Source organism: Hydra viridissima, unplaced genomic scaffold (assembly GCF_058129835.1).
Source record: "Hydra viridissima isolate aposymbiotic clone 2 unplaced genomic scaffold, HvirCarnegie_v1 scaffold_13, whole genome shotgun sequence".
Taxonomy (NCBI): Eukaryota; Metazoa; Cnidaria; class Hydrozoa; order Anthoathecata; family Hydridae; genus Hydra; species Hydra viridissima.
In genome coordinates, this window is record NW_028324312.1 from 9,469,783 (window position 1) to 9,487,166 (window position 17,384).

General features: G+C 31.4%; 2 protein-coding genes and 2 pseudogenes across 2 annotated transcripts; 2 read left to right on the forward strand and 2 right to left on the reverse strand.

The window, feature by feature from the left end:
* The first annotated feature begins 2,816 nt into the window (after positions 1-2,816).
* LOC145183114 (uncharacterized) lies at positions 2,817-4,102 on the forward strand. The gene is made up of 2 exons (XM_090070931.1): positions 2,817-3,611; positions 3,712-4,102. Exons 1-2 carry the CDS (start codon positions 2,914-2,916, stop codon positions 3,905-3,907), a joined length of 894 nt encoding a protein of 297 aa, XP_089927057.1. The 5' UTR covers positions 2,817-2,913; the 3' UTR covers positions 3,908-4,102.
* Positions 4,103-6,412: 2,310 nt separating this feature from the next.
* LOC149880375 (uncharacterized) lies at positions 6,413-8,815 on the reverse strand. The gene has a single exon (XM_090070869.1). It carries the CDS (start codon positions 8,227-8,229, stop codon positions 6,487-6,489), a length of 1,743 nt encoding a protein of 580 aa, XP_089926995.1. The 5' UTR covers positions 8,230-8,815; the 3' UTR covers positions 6,413-6,486.
* Positions 8,403-9,493, reverse strand: LOC149880376 (uncharacterized; annotated as a pseudogene).
* A 3,375-nt stretch (positions 9,494-12,868) lies between these two features.
* Positions 12,869-13,994, forward strand: LOC145188556 (uncharacterized; annotated as a pseudogene).
* Positions 13,995-17,384: the final 3,390 nt, after the last annotated feature.

A 17,384-nucleotide genomic window follows, 5' to 3' on the forward strand; every position in this document is an offset into this window, starting at 1 on the left:
GATCAATAAAATGCTCAACAATATCATTGGATACATAAGTAATGGGCGCTACTGTGGTTTCTACCTCTGCCTCCCTTATTTATGATTGATTATGATGATTACACAGGATATGTTGTTGCAACTTAATCCCTAAAATGAAATAAACGATGTTCGTTGAATCTTTGGTCTCACTTAAATTCTGATATGTAATCTTCCATCATCTCGCGATAGGTTGAACCCATCAATGATTTAAATTTGCCTTTAGCTTTACACCACGTAGCTTCCACGTGATTTGGGGCCCCATCTGGAGATCTACGAAGTTGTAGGTGTAGTAAACTGCGTCGTGTTGATATTTAGGCTCTTGCAAATCATTTTAAGCGGCCCACATCGTTTCAGATAGTTGTGACAAGAAGGATCCACTCGTCTAATTAGAATCAATGTTGCAGCGTCGTGATTTTGCACTCGATTTAAAAAACTTTTGTTAGTCGCAGGTTCATGACAATCAAATATCCACTGCTGCGGAGTTACGCGACCAACGTGATTCATTCTTCTACAAAAAACGGATTCATCATTTTCAACAATGCACCCTGGCCCGCCTATTGGTGCAGGTTTATTAATGAAAATTTGACGCAAATGTCACTGCAATATTGACTGCAATCAACAATTGTGTGATCAGATTCAATATTGATTTCTTGCTTTGTTTCGTTCAAGGAAAACCCTCGACTTTCACTTGCGCCTCTAATCCAAACTTATTTTAACCCTAAATCATGTTATAAATGTAAGTGAGATTTCACAAAGAAACTGCCGTTACTTCTAACTATATGTTCTTTTGCAGCGCTTAACGGGACATCTCCAAATTCCTGGATCAGTCGTGCTTTTTTTTACTTGCTGTGTGTTCGGAACGCCATATACTCTACAATTTATGCTTTCGGCCAATAAATCATGAGTTCTGCACCAGCGAATAGCACCCTCTTAGTTACACTCATATCTTGCTCCATTTTCTGTTAGGGAATGAGAATCAAACTCGTTCCTTATCGGTCTTCAAAAGAGCCATGTTGCCAAATATTTTACCATTTCTTTAACGGTGTTAATTTTATTTGCCTATCTAATGTAAACTAGCAAAAAGCAGGGTTATCGTCGGTCTGTTACTTAATTTAAAGTGGCAGTTTTCCACAATTTAAAGTTGCGAAACCTTAACTAATACCCAATTAGAAAAAACGCCTTCAAATTGAAAAAATTAAACCATCTGTTAATTTAAAAAAAAAAAGTATGCGCAGGTAAAATAATTTACCAATTACTTATCATTGAGTAATTTACAACTGACATAACTCATATCAGTGTAAGGCAGAACCATTTTCCTCGACATTGCTAAGCTCAAAACAATACGATTTTAGTTACTGACACAAAGTAATAAGACTTCGTCATGCCTTAAATTGATGAAAGAGTAAAGCTAAAATCTTGTAATATTTTTTATAACATGAACTTTATTTAATAAGATTAATATAAAGCGAACGTAAATTATACATGAACTACTAATTTTTTGGTATCCCCTTGATACATGTTTCTTTAAAAAAAGGAAATTGACTTTAAAACGTTAAATACACTCAATTAAGTAAATTTATTAAAAATAACTGATCATTTGACCATAACTATTAGGGTGTCCCAGAAACACACTTTTTTTTTTTTTTAGGATACCTCTCAAGTTTTTCCCATTCTCTGATGCCGCCTAAGGCTAAAAATTAACGAAAATAAAAAAACCGTTGTCAAAAAGTGATATCTGTAAAATTTAAAAAATACGATTTTTTAAAAATAAATGTCTATTATTTCAATGTTTGATATATTTGTAATGAAATTATTCTTATGTTATATTTTGTTTTTAATAAACTTAGTGATGATCCCCTAGTTTAACAATATTATTATTATTATTAGTGTGATTAAATGCCAATTTAAGTCGTCTGTGGTCAATTAAAAAGGTAAATTTAATTACGCTCGATTTGATCATATGACACGTTTTAGAGATATGTACTACATACAAGTTTACTTTTGTTGCCATGCTACATAATGTATTTTGCACATAGCTAAAAATTAAAAAAAGATTCAATGAATAATATAGTTGTTCAATGAATGATCGAATGAATAGATAAATTAAAGTATGTTATATATTTTAATATTTAATTGTAATTTCTAAAATGGACCGTCATCGTAAAAAAGACAAGAGTAAAGGAAAAAAGAGGAAGATACAGACTAATCCCAGAAGGCTACTGTTTCTTCTCAAGTATCCTATCAACCAGCTGCCAACGAACCAGCTCCCCATCATTGGAAATGTGCTCAGAGGTTTATCAAATCTTCCAAAGCTTTAAAGTTCAAATCTACAAAAACTGTTGTAGCTTGTCCTCAAAGTTTTCCAGGCAAAGAACGTATCTGCAAGTGTAGATCCTGTAAAGATCCCAACCATAAATTGTTACTTCTCTTGTAATGGATGTGTGGAACAAGGCTGGTTTTGGAGAACTCATTTCTGGAGCTGCTGTCAGGTAAAAAATAAAGTAACTTTTAATTATGTTATTAAACAAAGAAGTAAATCAAAAAACAAACAAATAAATAATTAAATACCAATACAAATAAAAAAAAAAAAACCAATATTTATGTAATTAATAAACTTCTTTTATGTATAATCAGGGATAAGATTCTGAAGCTCCACATTAAATATTGCAAACTAATCCATCTGAGAGATCTAAACTGGGATTCGAACATTAGTAGATTCAATAAGCTACAGGAAGAGTTCATTAAGGAGAGCAGCAAACTCCTCGACAAGAGAACTAGTTCTAAGTGAACTTGAGGGTTCATTTTAATCTGATGCTGGCTCTTCTGAGGCTTCCTTTGAACCTGATGCTGGTTCTTCTTTAATTACTAGAAGACCAGATAAGACAAGATATAATGAAAACCTTGAAGGGAAAGAGGCTTGTCCTGCATTTAGAGGGCAAACAGATCAAAGAGATGGAGGAAAACCTGAACATAACTGTTACTGTTGAAAGGATTGCAATCAGTGTTACATCTCCTGATATTGATGACACACATGACATTCTCCTTGGAGTAGTTCAAGCTGAAAACTCCAAGGGAATTAACCAGGCAGATGTGATCTTAAATCTCCTAGAATATTATGATATTGTTGATCAGATCTTTGCCATATGCTGTGACACCACTGCTTCCAACACTGGAGTATTTGTTGGGGCCATTAACATCCTCACAAACATCCTCAACATTCCTTTACTCTGGTTTCTATGCAGGCGACACATGTTGGAGTTACACACTTCTCATTTTATGGAGGCTCTTACTGGTGAGAAAACAAAGGGGTCAAGAAGAGCACTCTACCTAAGACTGCAGAAAACCTGGCCACACATCAAGGAGGAGGTAGACAAGATGGAGGAGATCATTAGGTTTGATTGGAATGAGCTACAGGTCGGATCATCCTTGTACAATATTGCAAGGGAGGCCCTGGAGTTTGGCAAGAGGGCACTGACTATAGAGACATTTAACAGGGAGGACTACAAGAAACTTTGTGAGCTAGTAATCTTCTATTTGGGTGGATATGTGCCTGGATTTCATTTTTATCAACCTGGAGCCTGCCATGAAGCCGGATACAGTTATAGTATACTATCAATAATTTTTGTGTTTAGGGGAAAGTACATTTTCAAATTTTTCTTACAAATTTAGTAATAATAACAATTTATTTTAAAGGTTCATGGCAGATCCTCTATACCTGCTGACCCTGAGGATGACTGAGAAGATAGCCCAGGTATTGAATGAGGAAGAGAAGAAGATGGTAAAGACAGCGGCATTCTTTGTTTCTGTATGTTATGGGCCCTGGCTCTTAAATTCCTGTATGGTCAACAAGTCCACTTCAAATGACTTGGCTGCCTTTAAGTCATAGTTTGACATAAGGGACCACTACCCAAAACTTGGACAGGCCCTTCTTTCCAGCATGCAGCGGCATGCTTTGTATTTAACAGAACAGTTAGTTATTCTGTCCATAGCTGACGATGATATTGACAACGAGATAGAGAAGAAAATGTTGGAAAAGTTGGTCAAGTGTGATGTTCCTGACCATTTTCATATGGGGAAACCGAAGCTACCGGTTATTAGCAGGTCAACAGAGCTTACTGAGCTGGTAGGTTCCCAGAGCTGAATCTTGTTCAAGTTATGTGAGATCCCTGTTGAAGAGGTGGAGAAGTGGAGCAGCGGAGATGCCAGTCAGACAGTTGATATATTTAAAAGGTTTTTGAAGTCGATTAAATGTATCAATGACTGCGCTGAAAGGAATATCCAACTAATCCAGGACTTTGTTGAAGGCTACAGGTCGGACAGCATGAAACAGAACCTCATGCTGGTTGCCAAAGACAACAGAAAGAAGCTGAAGAAGTACCTGACAAAGAAACAACTCAAAAATATTTAATTCTTTAAACTGGAAATATATATTTTCAAGAGAATTTCTAAAACACATGATTTTTTTCCAAAAAATTGCATTTTTTTTGAAAAATAAAAATTTACAGATATCACTTTTACTGGAACAAAAAATTTTTCTGTGGTATTTTTAGCCCATTTAGACCTTAGAGAATGGGAAAAGCTTGAGAGGTAATTTTTTTTTTTTTTTGGGACACCCTAATAACTATATATGGCACTAATCTGACCAATTTTATATATGCCCTCTTTGTTTCAAAAGTTTTCAGTAAAGGACCTCTCTTCCCCGTTTTTGCCTTAATCGTGGTCACGAGAATAGAGCTATTTTTATTAAGAGTAATTTTTATTAAGAGTAATCAAGTTTTTGTTGGAGACCTTTCACCAGAATAATAAAAAGTAAAACAATGATTTACATGTATAAGAATTTTTTCTTTTTAATATATAAAAGAACTTTTTCTTTTTAATATATATAAGAATTTAACATACATAAGAATTTTTTCTTTCCTCAAAGCTAATAAATATATATAATAATTTGTATAATAATTTTTTCTTTCCTACAAAGCTAATAAATTAGTCAAACACCTTACAAAATTTAAGTAACTCGATATTTGACAAATGCGCAAAACAACAATATTCACTCCCCGTTTAAAAAGATCCCCTAATTACGTACAACAACTTGTTAGGCATAAAAAAAAGAAAATTTAAAAAAAATTAAACTAATTGCATATATTTATATCATTTTAACTGACAGAAATTTACAATAAAAGGTAATTAGGTTTTTTTTTTTATAAATCGTATTGATGCGTCAATCGATAATATTTAAAGAAAAAAACACCTCATAAAAACTGAAAATCGATTTAGCTATTTATAGTAACCTATTTTGACATTGCAGTTAACATAAACATTTATCAAAAATGTTTCTATAAAATCTGTTTCGAAGTGCAAAAGGATTAACAATATTAACATTAAAAAAAAAAAAAAATCAAATTAAGATATAAACTGCATTTTTAGCATGTTGTTTTGGCTTGTAGTAAATAGATAAAAGCAGTAAGTTCCAATAATGAAACTACCTATTATTCATTTTAAATAATAGACACCAACGTAAGCCAAGCAGTCTATCAACACAAAACATCACAACAATAACACATAACAATAGAATATTTACACTTGATCCTAAAATCCATTAAAAATAACAAACCAAATTAAAATATGAAATGCAAAATTAGAAAACCAATTCAAAGTTAACTATATATTTATCTTTTTACTAAATATATAACTACATAAAAGTATATTTGTTTTTATGTTCAATATTAGTTATTCAATTACTTCAAATTTAGGACATTAACACACCCTAGATTTAAAGATCAAGGTTGCATACTCTCCCATACACATAACGCTAAACATTAACAGCCAGTATTGTGTTTCCAGTATATTTAAAAAAGGCTAGACAATCAGAAAGGCTAGAATCAATCTTGCTCAACATAATGCCAAGTCACACCACTTTGAAAACATGGAAACAACATAATTGAAACATATATACAGCTATATAGTCCGGTAGAATTTAGTCTTAACCTAGAAAAAATTAGTATAAAGACATGTTATATATCGTTGGAAAGCTTATTTTTTCCTCTTTTAAATGAGTAATTGGTAATTTTTTTTATTTTGGGGAAAAAAAGTTGTGACGTCATAAAGATTAGCAGAAAAGCACCAAAATTGACGTTTTTTTACTAAAAGAATTTATAATTTAAGCAAGTAAATGTAATATATTTTTATATTTATTACTCCTAAGTATTAGTAGTTGGTTTAATGAACTGAAAGCGAAATAATAATAACTAAAAGTACGGTATAAAGGTAGAGGGGGACGCTACTTTAGCCAATTTTTTGAAAATTTGACTTAAAGATGTGTTTACAAAACAAATATATTCAAAATATATAAAATACTGTTAAACGTAATTATTCTGTAATGTTACCAAGAGCATGTTAAAAAAAATTTACAAAGAAGTTTATCTTTATGCATTAAGTTTATCTTACTTATTCTGATTAAATTAAAATTTATGTAAAAACATCTGAGAAGTGACGGTCATGGGCTGGTTCATTTTCTTCGTCAACTTTTTCAATATTTGTACAGTTAATCCCGTGACAGGTAGCACACGATGAAGTGCAGTGAAGTCCCATCTTTCTGCAGGAACATCGACTCGAACAGGAGTTTTTACACCCAAATCGAACAACCTTTAGGATATCCTCTGGACCTGCATTTTCATCTGTCGCTATTGGTGAGTACATAAAGCCATTTAATTTCCATCCCCAATTAAGTGAGTCAAGATCAATTTCACTTAGACATCTCCAAATACGCACTTGATGATATACTCTCAATCCATGGTAGTAAGCAGCTCTAGGAGATGGTGAAAGAACAGAAGGGTCTATGTGAGCTCGATCTGAGTTTATCATTTCCTCGTACTTTTGCTTTCGTATTTGTTGTAGATTTGATGTTGAGGAATGTAGCAGCTGAAAGAAACGAATTGATGCATTTCCAATCTCATCAGGCGATTTATCATCATGGTAAAAAATATTTGCTGCATTGCACAAGTCTTTGGCTTCAAGCTTTCTAAAAATTGAAGTCTTTCCAAAATTGTGAATTGCTGATGTTGTATCACAACCTGTAAATGCGTGCGCAAAAAGAATATTGTTAATGACATGTTCTGCTGTACTGCCAATAATCTGATCAATGTCATAACATTCACGCTGGCAATCAACTCTATTTGTCATACTTGTTAAATATATTTTGTGTAAAGATTCAACTGATTTACAGTGGTGTAATAAGAGGCAAAGAATATCGCTGTCATCAGCAAATATTGTGACGGGCTCTGTTTTGGAAAAGTTAAGTGCAATTTTAACGATTGTAGTATCTGCGTCAGAATGACACACATACACAGTAAAACCTCTTTCTCTTAATCTAACTTCTAGAATTCGGATAAATGATTTTTTGTTGGCGTAGTTAGAGAAAAATTTACTTCTATCAGACGGACAAGGATTGCTTTTATGTATTTCAACTGCAAATTGTGATAAAGATCCACGCTTTATACGCGTAGCGTCTTTTGTAGAATTTTCATATCCATCGAATACTACTACACTAACTTTAAAGTAATTAAGAAATTGGATGTACTTTTCAAAAATATTGTCAAATATTTCACCCTTGTTCCAATCGCAGTAGTATAAAAGAGCGCCACCATCGGCAACTTTTAAAGAATAAGGAGCAAATGGCATAGATATAACTGGCTTTGTTAGGTAATTTTTCAGCTTGTGTTTTTGAGCACTGCGCATAAGACCATCTTTAAAAAGTGACATAGGGAACGAAGTTAGTTCATAGTAAAAGTAGTCTTCAATTTCTTTTTCTGGTTTTTTCTCAACGATAACTGATAAACGCAAAAACAATGTCAAGGGATCAACTGATATATTTTCATTGTTGACTTTAATATTTGAGTACAGTCCTTGAAGATTTTTGAGTTGATTACTCCTTTTGAAGGATACTTCTGTGTATGTCATATCATTCATTTGTGCCAGTATTGATGCACCAATGCTTTCAGAACAATCACAAGTCACCTGATTAAACTCATCTACAAGCCCTGAGTCCAGAGCCTGAAGTTGTTCTCTTACATCAAATGGGCTATGAGAATCAAACCATGATTTAATTTTTTGAAAATCTTCAGAGTCACGTCTAATCCTTCCCGCACAAAGTTCTTTGTGTTCTTTACTTGAGTTTCTTGGCGAGGTTAATGAATTTATTGCTTCTGTCATTTCAGCGCACCTTGATAAAAAATATTATTTCTATATTTGTAAATATTTGCCCCAACGAATGACCTGTTAAATAAATTTAGTTTTTCTTGTATTCTATATTGTTATGTGTAAAAATTTTTTTAAAAAACAAATACAAATAAAATTATCACTTAATAAACAAACCTCGTCGTCACTTAATAAACAAACCTCACTGCAGAAAACAATGCTTGTGAAATTGACGTTTGTTTTAATGGCACAGGAATTAGTTCTCTGATAAACACCTTCAGCAATAAGGGTATGCAGGTGTTTTCATTGTTAGCTACATCTTCTATTAAAGGATACGTTTTTACATCATGGTCAAAATTCTTTATACAATCACTCAATAGTTTTGCTGCTGCAGTTATAAGTCTGATTTTTTCGTCCTCTGCATTGTGTTTTTTTCTGGTGTACCAGTTTTCGCATAATATATGTCTAAATCTGTCCAGTATAATTACATTACTTTTACCTTATCGCGAGACTAATTGCATAGAATCTCCGTATTTTTCTTTTAATTTATTTTGCGTCATTTTAAGGGAATATATTTCTTCTCCAAATGTTTGCATCATCTCGTAAAACTCAGAGACTGTGTATAGATCAATATCTTCCTCAAGTTTTATGCATGCTGCATTAAAGACAGTAAGCTTTTCTGTTGATGTTGGTCTTCCACAGCTTGATGTAGTAATAGGTTTTTCAAATTTTGCACGACAATAGATGTGATATCGTGCTTCAACAGCTACAAGATCATTTATATTCAAAAGTCTAGCTTCAACTGTTTTAGATAAAAAATCGTTACGTTCGTTGCATAATTCTAGAGTTGCATGATAAACTTTTGATGATTTTGTTCTTACTTCTATGAAATTATTTCTCTCAGGATGGCGACTGTCAAGTGTGCACATATTTCCACAATAAAAACATTAAAAAAAATCTGTTCTGATCGAGTTGAACGTTTTCTTTCAATAGGAGTTTCCATCGATGCTTGTGATCGTTTAATTGATTTTGATTGGTTTCTTAATTTAGTTCGACACGATGAGTGAATAAAAACCTTTTCTCCTGTCTCTTGTTTTTTATTCAGTTCATTTACTAATACATTTAAATCCAATTTTAAAGCACATTCAATTAATTTTCCAAGAGCCCCTTGGTTATCAACATTCCTTCCAAATCTTGCCCCCACTTGGCTCAACGAATCTCCTTCTAATTTCATTTTACCACACAATGCACATACAGAGGATTCATTTTTTAAGTCCATAATTTTTCAGTTTCAGAACTAGTTTTATTATCACTTACAAGATCAGATAATTTATATTAAAATCTGAAAATAGCAAATCATTACATAATTATAAACACTAAGATAAATAATTTATTAAAAAGTTTTTGATAAATATTGCCAAAAAAATTCGATTACATTTCGAATACAAAAAGAATATTACATTCTAATAACTTTAAAATTTGAAATGTAGAACAAAGAATTTTTATTCCCTCTACCCATTTTTACTTACAGAAACAAAGTTTAACAAAAATATTTGACAAAAACAAACAAAAAATCAAAAATATTCCTCTTGCAAAATTCAAAAAAGGTCCTTTGGGGGGCTGCGGCCCCCGCGGCTCCGAAAGCCATGTTTCTAGTAACAAAAAATATATATATATACTCAACACTTTTATATTGTTTAAATATAAGTGTTATTATAGTTACAACGCAACTTATTGTACAGCATACTTAAAATTTATCAGCAACGTTTAAAATTTCGTATTTTACTCCTAATCTTTGTGACGTCATAACTTTTTTTCCCCAAAATAAAAAAAAATACCAATTACCCATTTTAAAGAGGAAATAATAAGCTTTCCAACGATATATAACATGTCTTTATAATAATTTTTTCTAGGTTGACCCCTTTTTTGGTGAAATTCTACCGGACTAATAAACAAATATGGTTTCATAACACATTTAAACATTATAACACATATAAACACATTAAAAGACAGGTATATTTATCAAAAGCTATGAAAAAAAAATTAAAATAATAAAAAAATATATAACATTATTTGTGTAACACTTTTTACCAACCATGCCTTGAATGAGATGTTTATCAAATTTGAAAAACAAAATATTAAATGCTCTAGTTCTTGAACATGCAATACATAGTTGACCATGAGAAAAACACGGTTTTTTGAGATATACCCCAACTCTATCAAATATTTGACCTTGACTTTTAATAATTGTCATTGAATAAGCCAATCTGACAGGAAACTGACGACGTTTAAGAACTAAAGGTAAATTAGAATCTGATGGAGCCAACTGAATTTGAGGAACAAAAACCCATTTACCACCAGGAACACCTGTCAAATCCTCTGCATCAATATAATTATTTTGAAGAGCACAACTTTCACTCGAGTACCATAGCATAACCCAGCTTTGAGATCTAAATTTCAAAAAAACCTAGGTGGCTCTGTTAAAAAAATGTTTATATATATACATATATATATTGTAAATATACTGAGCCAACAACACTGGGGGGCCGGGGAGCACGTGCTTCCCCCACATTTTTTTTTAAATCAGCTTTTTTTTTCTCAGAAAACTCTGTAGCGTCCCTCTCCTCCCCTCCCCACCCCCCGTTGGCTCTGATATTATCATTAATTAACATACAGATATTAAATAATAATAAATAATGAACTGAATAATGTAATCAATAATTTAAGCTCTAACAATATCAAAAACATTTCTGAAAAGTTTGTATAAAACAATTACCTTCACTATGTCTAAATAAACCAACTTATGATTTGCACTTTGCAATCAAGCTATAAATTTTTCTTTAAGTAAGTTAATTTCTTTACATTTTCGAGCTTTAGCGTCTGTTATCTCGATTGTTCGTAATTCGTCATCTTTACTAATTTTTTTTATATTTATGATATTTCTCCCTATAACATTACAATATTTATTTCTAACAATAATTAAGGGTATGTACTTTTTTAAAATATTAAAAATAATTTAAAAAAGTACATACCCTTATAGTTCGTATATCGTTGGATATTGAATTTTTTAAAAACTCGACGGCGCATGAATTTATTTTATTACCAACGCATTGAAAATATTTTAATAGAGGATCTAAATCTGTTAAAGCTTTTTTCATTTTAAATCCCGAGTTTGCTACAGCGTGTAGAGCCTGAATTTAAAAAAAAAAAGTTGTATAACCCATACTCTACTTGTGATATATTTGAAAAAAATGTAGGTTTCTACAAGCCTTCACTGCATTCGCAATCTATGGAAAAATTTTCTATAATTGTGCACCTTATTTTCGATATTCGATTCTTGTAATATTTCTTTGATTTTTGAAGTGATGTATGGAGATTTATGTGATTCGGTCAAGTGATATAAACCCAAAACTCGACTACAAAGACCATAATTTTTATCAACATAGCGAAAAGTTGCACTTAAATTGGCTTCTTGCGAAATTGAAGTCTAAATATCGTGTGTGAGCGAACCATATGATAAACCGTTCATATCTTTTTGTACATTTATCTTTACTCTTTCATACGTAAAACAACATAGTTATATATATATATATATATATATATATATATATATATATATATATATATATATATATATATATATATATATATATATATATATATATATTTGTATAAAATACTTACCATTTTCGGAACTAAAGTATATGATATTGTTTGTCGTGGAGGCAGTTTGTAATCTTGATTTAAACTTTTAACAAAATCAAGGCACATCGGCATATTGGCTTTGAGAACGAAATCAAGCTATTTCTCAGTTATAACTTCTTGTCTTTTTAATGTAAATCATTTATTAATGTAGCTGTTTTCATCAACTACTATTTCTTAATTTTTTTCCATATCTAAATCGTAAAGAACATCTTATTCTTGTCTTTTGATATTACAATTCGATGGTCCAAATATTTTATGAACAGATTTTAGATGCCAAATTATGTTGCTTGTGGAATTGCCGGACCATTTTATCTTCCATTTAGTATTGTCCTCGGGATACTCTATTTTACTATGTTGACATATTACAAATCTATTATTTTTTTGAGGCAATTCTACATGATCCCAAACAAATGACTTACATCCTCTAAGTTTTCTTTTTTCCCCCAAAATGGGACAGTTTATGATGTTCATGTTATGTTCATTAGTTAACTCTTGTTCATTGAAAGACATTTTTAGTATATTTTATGAAAGTCTAGGTTTATTTTTAAATATTTGCTGAAACTTATCAATATCATTATACTTAAAGTAATTAGTATTTTAGTTACCTAGTTTTTATACTTACTTGATTCATAAAGCGTAATGAAATATTTATATTTAGCCGCGTTTCGTAAGTGTTTTTCTGTTAAGAACCGTTTCGCAAGTTGCGGTGCGAAGGAATTTTTGTTTCAAAAGAAATTTGGTTTTTTATCATTATTTCAATAAATAAAACCCTAAAATGTTCATATGTTGCAATACTGAAAATAAAATTTTATTATAAACATTTTGGTATATAAAAATTTCATTTTTTACAAGTATATTCGTTTGGCTAACAAAATTTTTTTATAGACTTCAAAAAGTCGTTTAGAGAAAGAGCTCGACTTCTGTAAGCGCTACTTTCGTATGTAGCAAAATGGTTTTATTTCGCAATTCAACTTGCGAAAGGCGACATTTCGTAAGTACCGTTTGCGAAATGAACATCGGCGGTTTTAATTGTTTCGTAAAATTCGGTACGAAAAAAAAATTCCTGATTCTCAATATCCTTTCGAAAGATTTTTATTTTTCCGGAATTGCACGAAATATTATATTTAGGTCGCTATTTTTTGTTATACTGCTGGAGTCACACAGCTATTAGACCAAGAACCAAATCAGCAGCTCCATCAATATTTTAATAACACGCGAGATGAGCTCTTTTCCTTTTTCCAGATAATAAATTGAGAAAGGTTCATGAATATCCTAAGAGTAATGTGGAACAATTGGGCATCCGCTGCCAATATTGTAGCAGCTGCTAAGAGAGTTGGTATAAGTAAGAATGGTCTTAATGTTGATGATATGCAACAGGATAAATTTGAACAAGCAGCTCTCCTTATTGAAAAAACTGATGATGTTTCTCTACAATCTTCTACTCCTAAGAAAATAAGAAGTATAACCTCAAAAGACGAACCCTTGGCAACAACTCCAAGATCACAATCCAAAGTCGCCCAAACAAAAGGAAGGTATGGTTCAGCCGAACATTCGAAATTAATGTATGAAATGTCATAATCATTCATACGGAATCTTATGAGAAAAGCCTAAATTTAGCAGAAGTCCCTGGTTTACTTTTAGTAAACCGGGTTAAACCCAAGAAGGTTAATCAAACAAAAACAACAAGGGTCACTAATGTGGATGGATCTATGGAGGCTCAAGATGTGCTTTCAAAAGTGGTTTCTCTCGAATGAGAAAAAACAGAAAAAAAAATCGTGATTCAGAGGAGAAAAAGAAACACAAGCTCCAAGAAAAAGAACTGTATTATTGTTGCAAACTGCAATGCTCTTGTGTAGAAGAATGTTTTGCAAAATCTTTAAAAGAGTGTTCGAATGTCATTCCATTCTTAAATCTGTATTCACTAAAATGGCTTGTCGCATTGATAACAAAAAGCCAACAATGATTCTTCCTGCATCAGCAGCATCATCCTCCGTTTCTTTAAAAGAAACACTCTATTTTGGTTCTGATTCAAGTATTTTAAATCTTAATGACTCAGAGATGTTTTTTTAGATGAAATGTTTGTTTATTGCATGTCTCTTTTTCAGAATATTTTATGGTATACATATTTTTTTGTCATTTATGTTATTCAAAAAATATTTATTGCTGTTATTGAAGCTGTATTGAAATCTGTACTTTTTTTTATAAAACTGTATTAAATCTATACTTTTCTTATCATTTTTCATATTTCCTATTATTCAAAATATATATCGTTGTTGTATTAAAAGCTTGATTTCCTATTTTAAAACTAGTGACCCCTTAAAAGCTTCACCCATAGCACTGCGAAAAAAATACAAAACAAACATCTTTAAGAGTTTGTAAATTAGTAAATATTACATTGGTGAATTAGAACAAGTCTAACATTATCAAGAAATATGATAATTGCAAACTAAAAATTAAATAATTAAACAGAAGGAGGTCAAAATGCTTAAATTGAGCCATTTTTAACACTAAAAATTTGATTTGTATTCTCTTTTTGAGGATTTTAAAAAACAAGGCCGCTGTTCGAGTGCCGACTTTTGGCACTCTATCCACGGTCTTGCTTTAAAGCCTTACATGATGAAGCCTTATCCATCTTCAAATCTTTCGTGCAAACAACGCAAATTTAATTACATTTTATTAACTTTGATCATCTTAATTATGCACCATTTCACCATTCCATTCACGTAACAAGTGATGGGCAGGTTTACCGCCACGTCTCTCAATAAAGAACATAAGCCTTGTACATGCAACATCACGCAATTCAACGTAAGTTTAATGATCCCATAAAACAAAAATTGTCTTCATAGTTTCTCATAACAGATTGTATGATTAGGAATCATTCTAATATCTGATTAAATTGTCAGCTTAAATGGTTCTTTGAATTTATGTTTCTGCATTTTTTTAAATTGTATGTCGCATCCCCAAATAGTTTTTCTTTGTGTAAGTCTAAAAGAATTACTAATTAAGAAATTTCTTTAGCTGAATCATTATTGTGAAACAAAAATAATTCTTTATTTTCTAGACTATTACTCTGTAATATAAACTTCAGACGATCAGGAGATGTAAATTTAATTGGTGCATTTTATTTAGCAGGGATACTGGAATTGGTGCATTTTATTTAGCAGGGATACTGGAATTGGCTTTTTTTCAAACATTGAACTTCACTTTTTTCAATTCTCTTACATGAGAACAGCATAATGTCCACTCAATCAGCATAAAACTGGCTGAGATCGAAAATACTCTAAATGTCTGGTTTCAGGGTGTTTTTGAAATACAATGTATGATATAAAGATTTGATTTCAATGCAAAGACATCAGTTATTCCAGAATATTGGTTAAAAGCAGTAACAATAGATAAAAGATTTGAATCTGAAATATGTCGCATAGATCTTTTGTATTTTGTATATATTAAATGATCATCTAAAATGAGCCAAGAATGTTCATGAATGGTGAAAGCAAGACTATCATCAACATATATTTCATATCGAGGACATGTGTGGATTGTACCGTAAAGTTTAAACTCTGCCACAACATGACTCACACTCATTGTCCAGTCATTTTTTTAGCAATGATGGCAGATGCAGATACTCTTTGTATAGGAATTGATTGTGTGAAAGATTTTTTTGGTAAGCACAGAGTCAGCAATGATCTAAGTTTTAGTTCCTTTTGTAATCGTTATACTGAATTATTTCTGGAAGATAATGCTTTTCACAAATATACAGATGCTTAATTTCTATTTGATTCTTCAAACTTAAAACTTCATAGCGATCTTTAAGAATAATGGCAATCAGAATTTCCCTCCAAGAAGTATTAAAACTGTCGTTAGAACCAGGAACTTTAAATATTGAGACTCCCTTATGCCTCCTAGAAGTACTGCATCCATAAAGAGAACAATAAGCACCAGGCGTTCAAACTTGAACGTTTTGTGTTAGCTGGGTAGATATTTCTCGAAATACTGGTTGAGTAGCGATTGAAATGTTTTTAAAAAAACATGGATCAATATCAATAGTATTTGAATCATTTTCCAAACTAATTTCTCAGCTAATAACTTTGTTTATTGCTGACATGATAATATGTTTTGATAATTTGTTTATTTTCGGTGAATACAAAGACAAAAATGCACTGCAGATTTTTTCTATAGAGGGAATGGTCCATTAAGTTGCAAGCCACGCAATCGTCCCCAGATGTTCCTGAGCTTTTCAACTATATAATTACAAAAATTAGTTAGTCAAACTATTGAATCTGAAAAAGCAGTATTAGAACTGACTTGACTTCCGTGTGAATAAATAAAAGATGGGGTATAACATATAAAAACTCGTTTTTCTTCTTGTTTTCTTCTTGAAAACTTACTAGGAACTTACTGAGTATTTCGTTTAATCCTGGTAAGAACTTACTAGGACCAGCAGGAAATTCATATACGTCATCTGCAGATGACGTTTTTGAATTTTATTAGTCGTGACTAATGGGAAACTTTATAAGTTTAGCCGTATTAAGCAATAACTTACCAGGATTAGCCGGTTTTTTTTATTCTCCAGTTAGAACTATCGCTTTCTAGTAACCAGCTACGCAAATACGGTATGTAGCTAGCGTCTTACCGTAATTAAAATCGCTTTCTTAAAAACAGCTATATGTTGCTAGCGTCATATCGTTACAAAATCGACATGTTTTAAATTTCAATTATTTTCATAATTATAATAGATCCAAAATAAAATGTGAATTTTTGAAGATGTTAAAGATATAACGAAAGAAGAAAAAACTCGCTTGAAAATCGCTATAAAGCTGGCTAGTCGCTAGTTCACTTCCCATCAATTAGCTATAAGGTGCTAAAAATCTTTAAAAATCACATAACAATTGATTGAACATTTATATAGAAGATATAGGAAATGTATCAAGGCAGGTAGTCACCCACAAAAATAAAGCCTAGGTATATTTTAAAGTGCAAAAACATAAATTCAATATTTTTATTCAAAATGTAAGTAACAGAAAGATTGTTTGAAAGAACACTTTTTAAAAAAACTCCCAAGCTATATATTAAAGTGTTATATTTTTTACCAAAATTACATAAGAAGTAGAAGGTACACAAAACATATACGTAACATGAAAGTTGTTAAAAAAACCGATAGGTTTATTTTAAAAGTTTGAGAATCTTTTGTTGTGGCTCTTTAGACGACCTTGGTGCATGTAAATTAACATATTTTTTTAAAAAAATGTTTGAAAGTGAAATAACATATTTTTTCTTTTCATAATAAAGTTAAAAGACTCTGGTATCAACATTAGAAAATTGCAGAGTGACTTTCGGCAGACTTTGTTAACAATATACGAGAAAATAGTGCACTGACAAACATTGCCGTTTTGTATCCTCAAATCTCCACGATTTAATTTTTTAGTATAATCACCTAATTCTCTATAGTAAAATTTAGCTTCTTC

Coding starts and splice junctions, on each gene's coding strand:
- LOC145183114 (XM_090070931.1), top strand. CDS start 2,914: ATGAAAACCTTGAAGGGAAAGAGGCTTGTCCTGCATTTAGAGGGCAAA. Junction 3,612..3,711: donor CCTGGAGCCTGCCATGAAGC/CGGATACAGTTA, acceptor CAATTTATTTTA/AAGGTTCATGGCAGATCCTC.
- LOC149880375 (XM_090070869.1), bottom strand. CDS start 8,229: ATGACAGAAGCAATAAATTCATTAACCTCGCCAAGAAACTCAAGTAAA.